The sequence below is a fragment of the Ylistrum balloti genome, unplaced genomic scaffold (genome assembly GCF_031769215.1).
Source record: "Ylistrum balloti isolate Yb309-2 unplaced genomic scaffold, AGI_CSIRO_Ybal_v1 Utg370090, whole genome shotgun sequence".
In the NCBI taxonomy this organism is placed as follows: domain Eukaryota; kingdom Metazoa; phylum Mollusca; class Bivalvia; order Pectinida; family Pectinidae; genus Ylistrum; species Ylistrum balloti.
Genome location: NW_026782122.1, coordinates 914,157 through 928,125, shown reverse-complemented (window position 1 = coordinate 928,125; position 13,969 = coordinate 914,157). Strand labels below are relative to the sequence as shown.

Genomic DNA, 13,969 nt, shown 5'->3' with positions numbered 1-13,969 from the left:
AACCGCCACCACCACAACCACCAACACCACCGCCACCATCACAACCACCATCACAGCCATCACCACCACCACCACCACCACCACCGCCACCACCACCACCACCACTACCACCACCAACTCCACCACAATTACCACAAACAACCCCCCTCCCCCGCTATCGCCACCACCACCATCACCACCATCCCCACCACTATCACCCCGTCACCATCACCACCACCAACATCACCACAACCAACATCACCACCACCACCACCACTATTACCACTATTACCTCCACCACCATCACCACCAATACTACTATCACCTCCACCACCATCATCACCATCACCACCACCAACATCACCACAACCAACATCACCACCACCACTATCACCTCCGCCACCACCACCACTACTACCACTATTACCTCCACCACCATCACCACCAATACTACTATCACCTCCACCACCATCACCACCATCACCACCACTATCACCTCCACCACCATCACCACCACCACCATCACCACCATCACCACAACCACCATAACCATCACCTCCACCATCATCATCATCACCACCACCACCACCATTATCACCTCCACCACCATCATCATCATCACCACCACCACCATCACCACCACTATCACCTCCACCACCATAAGCATCACCACCACCACCATCACCACCATCACCACTATCACCTCCACCACCATCACCACCACCACCACTATCACCTCCACCACCATCATCATCATCACCACCACCACCACAACCATCATCATCATCACCACCACCGCCACCATCACAACCACCACCACAGCCACCACCACCACCACCACCACCACCACCACCACCACCACCACCACCACCACCACCACCACCACCACCACCACAACCACCACCACAACCACCACCATCACCACCAAAACCATCACCACCACCACAACCATTACCACCATCACAACCACCATCACCACCACCACCACCACTACCATCACCACCACCATCACCACCATCACCACCACCACCACAACCATTACCACCACTATCACCACCATCACCACCATCACCACCACCACCATCACCATCACCACCACCACAACCACCACCACACCACTATCACCACCACCACAATCACCATCACCACCACCACAATCACCATCACCACCACCACAATCATTACCACCACCACCACAATCATTACCACCACCACCACCACCACCACCACCACCACCACCACCACCACCACCACCACCACCACCACCATTACCACCACCACCACCACCACCACCATTACCACCACCACCACCACCACCACCACCACCACAACCATCACCATCACCACCACAACCATCACCATCACCACCACCATCAACACTACCACCATTACCATCACCACCTGCGTACGTCATTATGCTATTGGAAATTCACCACCACCAAACGTTAAGTAGGTTTTCAATTTAGCAGGAAAAACAGAAAAATGTTTCTGCGTTATTTTGGAGTCATTTTTCCTCTTTGAATTTAAATTTATTTTATTTCAAATAAATATTGACAAATGTATTAAATACTAGTTTTCAAGACTTATCACAGTCTTTTTTTATTTACATATTCCTCTATATTACATTATAACTCTTTCGGTTAATTAATGGCGGCGTTCAGTCTGTTATAGAAACTACATTTGTACATCTGTGTTAACAGTTCAACACTCTGCTGGTGACACCGAGCTTTGTCCGAGGGATAACCATTGATCCGGCGGGAGATTTTCTGATTGCCTGTATAGTTCCAAACCTCACTAACCAGCCGGAAGTGGATTGTGGTAGTCATGGCGCATGTGTAATCCGCTATTTTATCCAACGACATTGTGTGACATGTCCGAGAAATGCAGAAAGTGGTTGTTCACAATTTTTGAGCAACCCCAACCGTGGAAGCAGACGACCAAGATGTATTTGTTCTCAGAATATCCATTGCGTCAAGGGTTCAAAAGTCACACGAGAAAATCTCTTTCAATATCCTTTCCGGGTTGTAGCGAGTACAAACGGAGACATCGCTGTGTCGGACCATGGCAACAAAACGGTGTGGCTTCTATCTAACACGGGAACACTACTGGGTTCGTACAATCAGTCCTACCTACGAATATATACAAACCACGGCCTCACATTTGACACCAACAATGACTTACTAATAGTCCAATCCGGCCTGAGAAATATAATCCGGATACGCCGTTATGTGGATGGTTCCACTTCTGTAAAGAAATATGCAGTATCAGAACTTGAATCACAGACAGTAACGGCCGCGGCGGTGGATTCTAGGGGGTCACTGATTGTAGTGATGGGTAGGGCTTTGATTAAAGTTCTTCTCAAGAAATCAAGTAACGGCCTAAAACGTTAACTTAAACATTGTACTTGTGTGTCTCTGAGCATTGTTCAAAACCTCTCTCTACTACTGATACACATACAGGATTTTTTGAGGTGTTCAAATTTCCGCACATTTACAAAGCAAAAAGTGTGTTTTCAAGGAAGTATAGAATCGTGCTTGTTTCCCTAATATTAAATTTCAATGTCCTCATTGTCGCGATTTCATTCCATCTTCGTAAAAATATATATTAGAGAAAATATATATCTTGTGCAGGATAGAAATCCACTTCAATACATATCATTATATAAAATTGTCACATATGAGTAAGTAGTTACTTTATAATAGTTTCTCAAATTTATACCAGCGTTTGTCTACTTTGTATTGAAGTCAATGCAACTTTTCGCTGTTTACACATCCGCAGTGAGACTGTTCCGTGTCCTCGCTCGGAGATGATATGTCATATATTCGTAAGTCGAATGCAGTGTACAGTTGAATAGTTTCGTTCCGATACCAAATATTCGTTATGAATTACAGTGTGGCAAAAATATTGATATTTTGAAAAAATTGAGAGAGTCGTCTATCCCAAGTTAAAAAAACAACTGTTCATTTCTTTAAACATAAATAATCCAATTTGTAAGAAAACCACTAGATAGTTTGAACAAAAGATACGCAAGTGAACCGCACCTTTTAATACAAATTTATATTCAGATACAGTAGAGCAAAACATTACTTAAACTGCATCAAATAGCTGTCTCGCCCTTCCAGGACTCGTCTGTGTTATTATGAATTCTTCTATAACACTTGTTGTTCATCACTCTGTACACCGAAACACGTCTTTTCTCTTGATTTGAGGGCATTCTTTTCAAAGAAAGTTAAACGACAGTACAAACATTATTGTATGGTTGTGAGCTATACCGTATTTTGTGAAAATACCTCCAAGTGAAAATAGAAATACATGGATGACGAGGTCATGAAAAATCATCGAATTTCTTGTTGACAATATCTAAGTCGAGTTTGGTGACAACATCTTCCAATATTGGAAAACAAACTGTGCCCCTATCCTGACTGACTTGCTTCTTGTGTTTGAATAGCTGATCAAAACAGGCCACATGGACCATGTAAAGCCTTTCAATATCACTGTAAGATATATTGATGATGTCTTTAAATTCATTGACCATTGTTCATTGTATATACTGTCGGCTTTATGGCTTGGCTTCACCATGAGAGGATTTGTTGAAATAAAAAATAAACCATTTAAATTTTCTCTCCGATGAACATGCTTCCATTTTTATTTTTTGTTTTCTTTCTTCCTTCCCCATTTTTAGAGAGTTCTCCCAAGGGAGCTTAACATATGCATTTTCATAACGTAAGTTGTGAGTTGTCTCCCTTCCACAACCCATTATATCCATAACAATACCTTCCTGTCCAGATTACACATACTCTGCTATATCAGCTCTATATCAGCCGCGTATCTCGTTTTTTCCTTACAATGAAATATGGGCAACTATCTACCAACCTGTATGACAACCATAATGATTTCAGTTTTCTTATTGTGATTTTACCATTTCTGGGTAGAAACAATCCGGCATACCGAACCTATTGTCCAATCTGATTCAATATTCTATAACATATTACTATTTGCTTTTGCAAGGTGGCGTCAACTGACAGCCAAGGTCACATAACGGGGTTTCGAGAGGTTCAGACTGACGAAGATTATGAGGAAGTTTTACAGTTGTTATAATGATCGCATTGAGATCTATTCTATTCCTTGGTACGATATGAAGTTTGAAATATTTAATGCTTCTTAGTTTGTATTGCGGCCCTGTTCTTATTTACCTTGTTCTTATTTGGGAACATGGCATTTACGTGGATCGACCAAGATTATGATGGCGGTGTCTGCGATGAAGCAGAAAACGCTTTCTCTTCCGGAAGACCTGGTTTTATTGTACTTTTACAGTAGCCTCCGTGTAAAATCTTTTTTGTTCGGTGTTAGAATAGAATTTGTTTGTTAATGTGTCATTAACTTTGTTTCATACATTTAAATGGTAAATGTCATTGATAAAACTTTATCAGATGTAGTACAGAAATGTAAACCACACATTCAGAGTTATGAGAGACTATACGTACATCAGTACATGCCATATTGTTAATGATTAACAAGTGTGATAACATCAATTCACCTCATAAATGTAAATGGTGAGCATTCTTTTTTTCATCTTTACATCCCTCTCCCTTACGTGTAACAGCTCCCCCGTCCATGACGAGTAGAAATCTATCTTGAACCAGAAATCGTTTTAAGTAACCATAAATGGCTAAAAGACTTGATGTAAACACATATCAGTAAAGGTAGTGAAATATTTCCCCTGATAACAAGGCTCGAGTGTGATATCAAAAGGAATTTAAATCTATGTCATTGTTTGCTAATACATAACAATTCAATTATATGTTGTGAGCCGCGGTGGTCGATTTGTTAAGGCCTCTGACCGTCTTTATCACTCGCAATCCTTATCTGGATCGCGGGTTTGAAACCAACATGGGGCAGTTCCAAAGTACACCCAAACCTGACACGTCCTCAAATGTCCTGGTTGTTAATAGGACGTAAAAGAGTAATGCTAACCTAACCAGTTATATGCTGCGCACGTCATTATGCTACTAAATACTTGTGTATATAGTTTAATTGATTATTGCCTGTAAATTTTAACAAATACTTGTGTATATAATTTAATTGATTTTTACCTGTAAATTTTAACAAATACTTGTGTATATAATTTAATTGATTATTACCTGTAAATTTTAACAAATACTTATGTATATAATTTAATTGATTATTACCTGTGAATTTTAACAAATACTTGTGTATATAATTTAATTGATTATTACCTGCAAATTTTAACAAATACTTGTGTATATAATTCAATTGATTATTACCTGTAAATTTTAACAAATACTTGTGTATATCATTTAATTGAATATTACCTGTAAATTTTAACAAATACTTGTGTATATAATTTAATTGATTATTACCTGTAAATTTTAACAAATACTTGTGTATATAATTTAATTGATTATTACCTGCAAATTTTAACAAATACTTGTGTATATAATTCAATTGATTATTACCTGTAAATTTTAACAAATACTTGTGTATATCATTTAATTGAATATTACCTGTAAATTTTAACAAATACTTGTGTATATAATTTAATTGATTATTACCTGTAAATTTTAACAAATACTTATGTATATAATTTAATTAATTATTACCTGTAAATTTTAACAAATTGCCCCGTTTTAATTTTAATTCTAAATTGAAATTGACCGTATAGATGATAGTTGATTAGTAGATTGACCTATGTAAATTTAAACTGATTTTTATTTCTGAATTGTAATTGACCATATAACTGATAATTGATTGTCCTATGTAATTAGATCTGATGTTTATTTCTGAATTGTAATTGACCATATAACTGATAATTGATTGTCAATTTAAACTGATTTTTGTTTCCATGTTAGAATTATAAGTAATTGACAGCGTAGTCTTTATTGTACATATACTTATCAACCACTGTAAGTGCAGATATATTGCTCTGTGTATTATCATACCTATGTAGTATACATGTATATGTGCTGAGAAGCCCACATCTCAACTTTAATTAACTCAATTTTCCTAATAAAAAAATCATCCATTTACATTATTACAATATAATTAAGGCGTTGGTTTTGTGTAATAAAGAAGTTTTCTTCGTGTGTACGTCACATATTTTTTGTTTTTATGAATCATACGACTAGTTGTGTAGTTTGATAATACATTGTGATGTAAGTTACTACAAGAATAAAACAATGAATGTATAACTCGTATCCAGACATTTAGATCCCTTTTTTATTCGTCATTTGGTTAAAGAAAGTGCTCTAAATTAATGGTGTTTACTTCCCTAAGTAAGCCGGTCCTATTCAAATGTTAATTATGTACACGACAAATTCAACAAACATTGAATAAAAACAATCTTTGAGGAAATAGAAAGTCCGGGCTAGGATGTGGCCTTTACCGCGACATATGTTGTTTCGATACATGTGATGATACATGACTCAAAAGGCAAAAACATTTCGCAGCGACGTAGTCTTTTGTCACGCAAGTTCGTGTAAATTTTTTACTACTGTATACTATTGAATATTTTTTCTCCAACAATTTCATTTCAAACTGACCGTTTCATAGCTTCATATTCCTGTGAATGACACTGGCTCGACAACGTTTGTTATGTCTTTCTCTAAACAAAATGGAAAAGGATCTTCTGATAATGATAACCACCCACCACCGATTCCTCCGGGACATTTTAACACTCAAATAACGCTCCCCGAAAACCAGTGTCGAAATGAACAATTCAAAATCTGGTATGTATACTCTTTTTATACTGATAAATAACATTTTAAATGACTAACAACCGGATTAGCAATGCATTGTGTAAACATGTACAAGATATCATACTGTGACAATTTTCCAGGAGGAAATATTATTGGCCATTACCGGAATACTATATTTCTTGATGTAGACATCCACTTGAAAAGTGTCCCTCAGGTTCACATATATCATAGGTCTACGGGCAGTAATCAGTATATTACATTTCTATTCCTAGTTCATCTACATAATCATTGGTTATGAAGGCGTTTGTCTTTGAAGAACTACTAACAAATCTAGATCTAACTTAGTCAGCTCTAAACACGAAAAATGCAGAATTACATCGCTGTCTTTCATTTAGATCTGTTTCACTTATCACAATAACATTCTAAATAGGAACAGCATATACTTCCGCTTCTTGATAAAATAGTGAACTTAATACAGTGGAGCCAAATAATGAAACAAACTTCATCATACAGCTGTTTTGTTCTTACAGGACTCATCAGTGATAGTGAGTGCCTAACTTTTGATATAGGCAGCGCCTGAAGTAAACCATATTTATTCAAAAGAAATGTCCTAAATGGAAATGTTCACTGGTCCCATAATTCAATAATTGTTATCTTTCTATATCTTATGAATAAGGCCGTTAAGTACATGTGTATAATTCGGAGACTGCCATTAGCAGTGTCTACTACCTGCAGTCTCGAAGGCAATACAAAGGACATAAAAGTGAATTGCATCGTTCATTACAAATATAAGATTAGATACAGAAAAACCTAATAATGTGTTAAGCTGCATCATAAAGCTATTTCGTCCTCCTAGGACTCGAATATCATTCTACGGGCCAAATTTTGAAGAAATTAGGGTTGTTTAAACGAAGTTTCAACATTTTAATGGAAAGGTGTATAAGCATAACGAAGCTCGAAACAGCCTTGTTTGTATACTATAAAACCTCAGAATAACCAACATATATTTAACATATGGAAAAGGACCAGGTGGTCTGGAAGAGTAAGCAGTTTTCTACTTTAACAGTCGCCATGTTAATCTTGGTCAATACAGTTAATTATGTTACGTTGAAAATATGTTTATTAAGAAGATATACTTGATTGAGTAAAATGACAACGTGATATTTACTGAAGGTAATAAACGTACCTTTGACATAACTTTACAGTGTTACAAGTTATACAAACGACAACTTACAAAATTAATCAACTGTTTAATTTGTGTTCATTTGTATCCTTTATATTGATCTTTGCCGTAACTTTACACGGTTACAATGTGCAATAGAAAAGTGTACAAAACTGGTAGATAACGTCGAATATGTAATATACGTAAAGCATGGTTAGTCGTGATTATAGTGGACAGCTGACAGATATACTAACAAAAAAGAAATTAGAGATATTATGATTGATGCTTGGACTTGTGCCATCGTGATCCAGTTGGAGATATATGCTTTAGCGATAAGGAGATATACAAAAGAAAGTCATATGTATTCGACGTCCATTGCATTTGTTATAAAGCTAGCCTCATCTGAAAACATTACTTTCTTCTGTTGACAAATATCTACAGGGCTGATGTCGTCGATGAATACACTTACGTTTCCAGAACACTTCTCTAAATTTGCATTTAGATAAGCCAGACCTGTCGGTATGCCCTTGTCGTTTTGGACTCGGTGTGACAATTGAACATAACATAGGTTTGATTCCTTGAAGCATGAATATGTTTTATAACCTGAAGGTAAAATAATGTAGAACATGGTTCGTGTGTAAAACACAAGAAGTTTATTAAAATTAAGTATTTTTAAGGGCTTTTCGTGAGAGCTTCAAAACATTACAGAACGAAGATATAAACATTTGCTTTATCCAAAGGTTCCTCTTTTCATCTATTTTCACTGTAAGAGGTTACAACGACGATGAAAACCAGAAATTATCACAGACAATTTTGACGGGCTTTTCACCTATTTCGGCCTGTAATTAAAGGCAATGCCTGCAATATATTGGCAGACTGTATGAAATCAAAGTAAAAAAGGAATCATCAGTAGTAAGAGATCAAAGCACTGAGTGTACTTTGCTATTATCAGAATTGTGGTAATTAGGTCATGACGGCCATATTGGAATTTTACCTACTTAAAAACACGGAATTAAACGTTCAGATGTACTTCTATAACGCACTATATATGTTGCGTGCCTATCCCTTACCGTTTAAAAGATTACGAACCCATAAGTTCGGGAGAAGAATAATAGTAAGAAAAAAAAACCAACAAAAACAATAGGTTGTTTAACCTTTTGGTGAAAAGCCCTAATAAACCATCAATGGCGAAGATTGTGTAAATGCACACAAGTTAATAGCACTTTATACAATTTTGAATTCGATACAGTAGAGCCAAATGATTAATTAAACTGCATCAAACAGATGTCCTCCTAGGACTCATCATTGATCCTAAGGGCCTAAAATTTAAAACGTAATTGGCGATCGAGGAAAATCCAAAGTGATCGAATGAAATATATGAGGGAAATACATATTTTATAGAAAATAATTTGCATATTTTGTGATTTTATTTCTTCCAGGATGTCTGACCTTTTGAAACCTACAACTTGTACCGATCAGGATGTCACAGATGTAGTAGAAAACAGCGTTGCCAGCAGCGTTGCAGAGTGTCCCTTTTTTGACCTAAATGACAATTCTGACACCACGAAGCAAACAAATAGCTCTCACTCTCTTGATAAGTATCTTCAAGGAGATTTCTTTCAGTCTTCTTTTGATGATATGAGCTCTGAGACAAAACCTAAGGATTATACAGGAATTTTTAGTGATGATATTAATGATATGGACGAAGCCTCAACATCACATTCAGCAACTCCAAATTTAGTGACGGCAGATCATCTAGGATCCACGGTATATCCGAGAATTGCAAAATCGCCATCATTAAGTTACAGCTTGAACGAGTCAGGAAGATTAGAATGTCCAAGAGCACTAAATTGCTACTTCCGGTCCGACAGTATTTTTAACGTTATCAATGAAAACAATGAAACTTGTTCCCTAAACCAAGCGGAAAACTCAAAAACTGAAGATATGGATTTTGAGGAACATGACAATGACCCATTTGAAGCTAGAGATGATTCTGCACCTGAATCGCCCAGCTACGTGGAAAATTATCATGTTTCTGGTGCAAACCAGATATACTTAGAAAAACTCAAGGAACTAGAACGAGAAATCAACCAATTGGAAATACTTCAGAAACATCAAACCAGGCGTGAAGAGGGCAAAGCAACGGGAGTTTCAGACACTGGTCGTCGGAAGTTGTCTACTCAAAGATCTGTCAGTGAAAGTGATGTTTATGATTTAGTGAATGGTGAAGAAATAGAATCAAATTCTTATCTCAATACAGAGAATTCAATCCAAAATAAAAAATGTGACTTGATAAAAATATCACGTACTGAGGACATCAAAATGCCGCGTTCTAATGACGGGTTTGGAATTAAAAGATGGTCAAGTTTCAAAAACATCAAAACGGTTTGGAAACGACTTACCAAAACTGAATCCAAAGCTCTGCAGATAAATATTAATGAAGACAGTAGGACGAACGTTTCATGCCCTTGTGATGGAGCATGTCAACGCGTGGGGTCGCTAGTAACAACACTGGGAGGATTTATATGGATAGCTTTCTCTCAATGTTCTTGGATGGGACAAGTGGATTGTCTGGCTGTCTCTAAAATCGGTGTACTCTACGTGTCCTGTCCCTCACAGAGGAGAATCCTTATGGTAGGAACAGATCTAGAGGTAGGTGTTGACTAATGATTGTACCAAATATACACCGTTTAGTACACATTTAGCACAGATTACGTCAAACTAAGGATTATACTGCATACACAATTGTTTTGTCACTAAAACGAAAATGCAAATCAAAGCACGGGATGTGATGAACAATAGATAAGTCGAAAGTTTTTGAAAAATGTGTCGTGTCAGCTGCTACCGTCGATATCGGAGGGGGACTGTCCTCATTCTAAGTATTTGTATGTATACTTGTATATGTTAAAAAGTGTGTAGTTAATTACCCCCCCCCCCCCTTTCTCTCTCTCTCCCTCCCCCCTCTCTCTCTCCTATATATATAGATATATATGTATGTAACATCTTGTAAATATGTGTATTGTTTTATTTTTTGGGTAAGGGCTTAAGATAAGTTAGCAAAAGGGCCCAAATCCCATTTGTACTTATTTGACAAAATAAATATGTTTAAATCTTAATGTTTTGTCATTGTAAAAGTCGGTATCTTTAGATAATTTTAAAAGAACGGAAAGATATGTACATTTATATATTTTGAACTGTTTCAGTACTTTCTATTAATTGGATATGTGGCTACAACGCAATTGGTTGAATCCTTCATTGAGGAAACATTAGTTAAAACATACATACATCTATAAATGTTCGTATACATACCAAAAGCTAATGTTGGTATTCCTCGGTTCAACATGTGGGTCAGGGTTCGATTCCCAAAAAGAGGTAATTATGATCTGGCCATTTTCCCAACCACTTGGCTGCGGTCAAGTGCTCCACATTCACATCATTATCGTTAGGCCTTGAAAACGTGAATAACGATAATATTTACCTTGATTATGAAATTATCATAACAGATAAATTATTGATAGGTTAATAATTTATTATTGTTATTTACATTATGAAATCAAACAGATTGACCATAAGTGCAGAAGATAAATCAGTCTTACTAACCATCAATGTATCACACCTATTTACTTTTGTGTCTTTTGTACAACCTATAAAGTTGCGACCAAATGTGTTATTCTATTCTCTTGTGTGTCATTTTTAACAACTTTTTTGGTAGTGGTATTTTTGCTGGTGAATGCGTCAGGTCGACTGCATCTTACTATCATTTGGTCCACGTCACTGTTTTTTCTACGTTCGCTCAATCATTTTCACTGAGTTTCATCATGCTCACCATTGAGCTAATGGAAATATAGTAATATATTTGTGCGTCCATACATACAAAGGTAGTTTACAAAGATATCTTTGTTACTCTGAACATCTTTACTTTATGTTCACACCATAACGTCAAGTTATACACTTCATGAGAGTTTGATGGCCATTGGTCAAGGTTGGAGGGAAATGGTTACTCTTGACGTGTTTGAAGTAATTTTTGTTGTGTAAATCTCATGAATGAAGTTACAGATTAAGATAATATTCTCACCACCAAAACAGTGAGGCGTATATCTGTGCGACCTGTGTTTTTTATTGCAAACATTCATTCAAAATTTTACATTTCAATTTTTTGGATTTGTTTCTGAGGAGGTGCGTGTGTATTTGTGTGTGTGTGTGTGTTCGTATGTTGACCTGACTTTGAGAATTTGTAGTACCAACAAAATCCAATTATAATATTATAAATTATATATGTAAATAATAATAATAAATAATATTATTATGTATTGGCATAACATTAACACATTTAGGCCTCGAATTTCATCAACCTTAACGGTTCTTTTACATTTAAGCAGGCATGCGATATGCAGAAGGCATACTTTATGTTTCCATCCACGATATAGCATGCCTGCTAAATTTGCTTTGAATGTTTCTCAATTTTGTGAATCACTTCACCATAAAGCACTTGATTATAAACTATAAAACTCTCAACAGATCTTCCAAAAGTGTTAAATCTGTCTTTACATGATAAGTATAATTTTATGATTTTCCCTCGAGAGCAATTTGAAATTTTCAGATGTATTCATAGATAGACCAAACAAGCGGTTTCCTTCCTTTTTCTAAATCAGTTTTATGATAAATACTTCCTCGTAATCACGAGATAAAAGGTGAAGGTTGTTGTGCTATTGAAATGTACGTCACGGAGCCTAAACAGAATATTCTACTTGTTGTTTTATAAGAACTTGTCTTGATATTACCAGCCTGAATAAATATTAGAAATAATATAAACTGTATGACGTTTTTGCCGGGCTATTACGGTTTTTTTTTTTAAATTTTTGTTATTTAATGTTGATTATATACCTTGGGATTGTAATATGATCTGATTGCAACCAACAGCATTTAAAAAAGAATGGGAAGCATCAACTTTGTGCGGGGTTATTATGTTTTCTAAAATGTTGTTATTAAATGTTTATTTTATATCTTGGGATTATAATATGATCTTAATGCAACCAACAGCATTAAAAACAATGGAAAGCATCTTCTTAAGGGTATATGTAATGTCTGACCTACCTCTGTTAATGGGTTGTTTCTTTTCTTCAGGTGTCGACACTTGCCGCCCTTCAAAGTCTGTATCCGCGTGGTCTTGCTGTATCGCCGGTCGATGGTGCTATAATTGCCTGTATGACAACACAAAAAGGTGGATGCGAAATGAATGCTCAGTCTCAAAAGAGTTGCCTGATGCGATTCAAAGGAGAGACACAGAAACCATCTGGGAAAATTATCAGCCAACAATATTGTTTTGGGTACCCTTTGAAAATAGTCATTAATTGCGACGGATTTTTATTGGTGTCCGATTTTGGTTTGCGATGTCTTTTTATTTTGGATAAAGATGGTAATATGTTGAGAACACTTTCCAGATTAGGAGGCTCTCCTCTGGACCGTGTGCACTCTCTTGTATGTAACCCAGGTAACTCATTCTTCGTTGTTCAAGGAGGAGCGGGGAGACTTTCCATCACACGTCTGAAGGAGTTGGAAGGTCATTCAGGGATATTTGAGGAGGAATCTACTACAACGAAAGACGAACCTTTTATCGATCAAACCATTTTTACGTCTTCAAGGAATGACACCGGACATATAGTTGTAGCCAACGGACAAACAATCTTCTATGTTTCACTGGTAGGTTAAGGAGAGCTGATTTGTTGATTTGCTTAGACTTTGAATACATGTATATGTATCTGTGTAATGAAGGACGATATTCTACATAAACATCCAGAATATACATATTCACTACTCTGGTAAACCTGCGACTGAACAGATCCATTTTGAAACGTTAGAAACAGAAAGTAAGAAACAAACAGGCGTTGATACGATATATTGATAAACACGTGCGTGTTCACGTGAAAGTAAGTTAAAAATAGTAGTTTTAAGTTGTAGAAACAAAGTAGGGTTTTGAAAGTAATAATGCTGAAAAATAGGTATTGTTACATCGTAGGCGTAAACATAAGATTGATAACGAAAACAATTTTTTTCAAAACGGGTTAATTACGTAATGCGAGCAAAATAGATTTTGTACTGTCATGGGCGTAAG

General features: G+C 36.5%; 3 protein-coding genes across 3 annotated transcripts; 2 read left to right on the top strand and 1 right to left on the bottom strand.

The window, feature by feature from the left end:
* Nucleotides 1–406: 406 nt before the first annotated feature.
* Nucleotides 407–1,393, bottom strand: LOC132549929 (uncharacterized; the record flags this gene model as incomplete). The annotated part of the gene is made up of 2 exons (XM_060213913.1): nt 1,339–1,393; nt 407–682 (listed from the first exon to the last, which is right to left on the bottom strand). Coding segments are annotated over exons 1-2 (331 nt in total), but the record flags the coding sequence as incomplete, so codon positions are not given.
* Nucleotides 1,394–1,461: 68 nt separating this feature from the next.
* Nucleotides 1,462–2,537, top strand: LOC132549928 (uncharacterized). The gene is made up of 2 exons (XM_060213912.1): nt 1,462–1,482; nt 1,680–2,537. The coding sequence occupies exons 1-2, from the start codon at nt 1,462–1,464 to the stop codon at nt 2,367–2,369; spliced, it is 711 nt and encodes a 236-aa protein (XP_060069895.1). The 3' UTR covers nt 2,370–2,537.
* A 6,760-nt stretch (nt 2,538–9,297) lies between these two features.
* On the top strand, nt 9,298–13,623 carry LOC132549927 (uncharacterized). Its single transcript, XM_060213911.1, has 2 exons — nt 9,298–10,509; nt 12,982–13,623. Exons 1-2 carry the CDS (start codon nt 9,298–9,300, stop codon nt 13,564–13,566), a joined length of 1,797 nt encoding a protein of 598 aa, XP_060069894.1. The 3' UTR covers nt 13,567–13,623.
* Nucleotides 13,624–13,969: the final 346 nt, after the last annotated feature.

What these genes read in the sequence shown, in the direction of transcription:
- LOC132549927 (XM_060213911.1), top strand. Translation starts at nt 9,298, where the DNA reads ATGTCTGACCTTTTGAAACCTACAACTTGTACCGATCAGGATGTCACA. An exon ending in TGGTAGGAACAGATCTAGAG is followed by an intron (nt 10,510 to 12,981) that starts GTAGGTGTTGAC and finishes TCTTTTCTTCAG; the next exon opens with GTGTCGACACTTGCCGCCCT.
- LOC132549928 (XM_060213912.1), top strand. Translation starts at nt 1,462, where the DNA reads ATGTTTCTGCGTTATTTTGGA. An exon ending in TGTTTCTGCGTTATTTTGGA is followed by an intron (nt 1,483 to 1,679) that starts GTCATTTTTCCT and finishes CTGTGTTAACAG; the next exon opens with TTCAACACTCTGCTGGTGAC.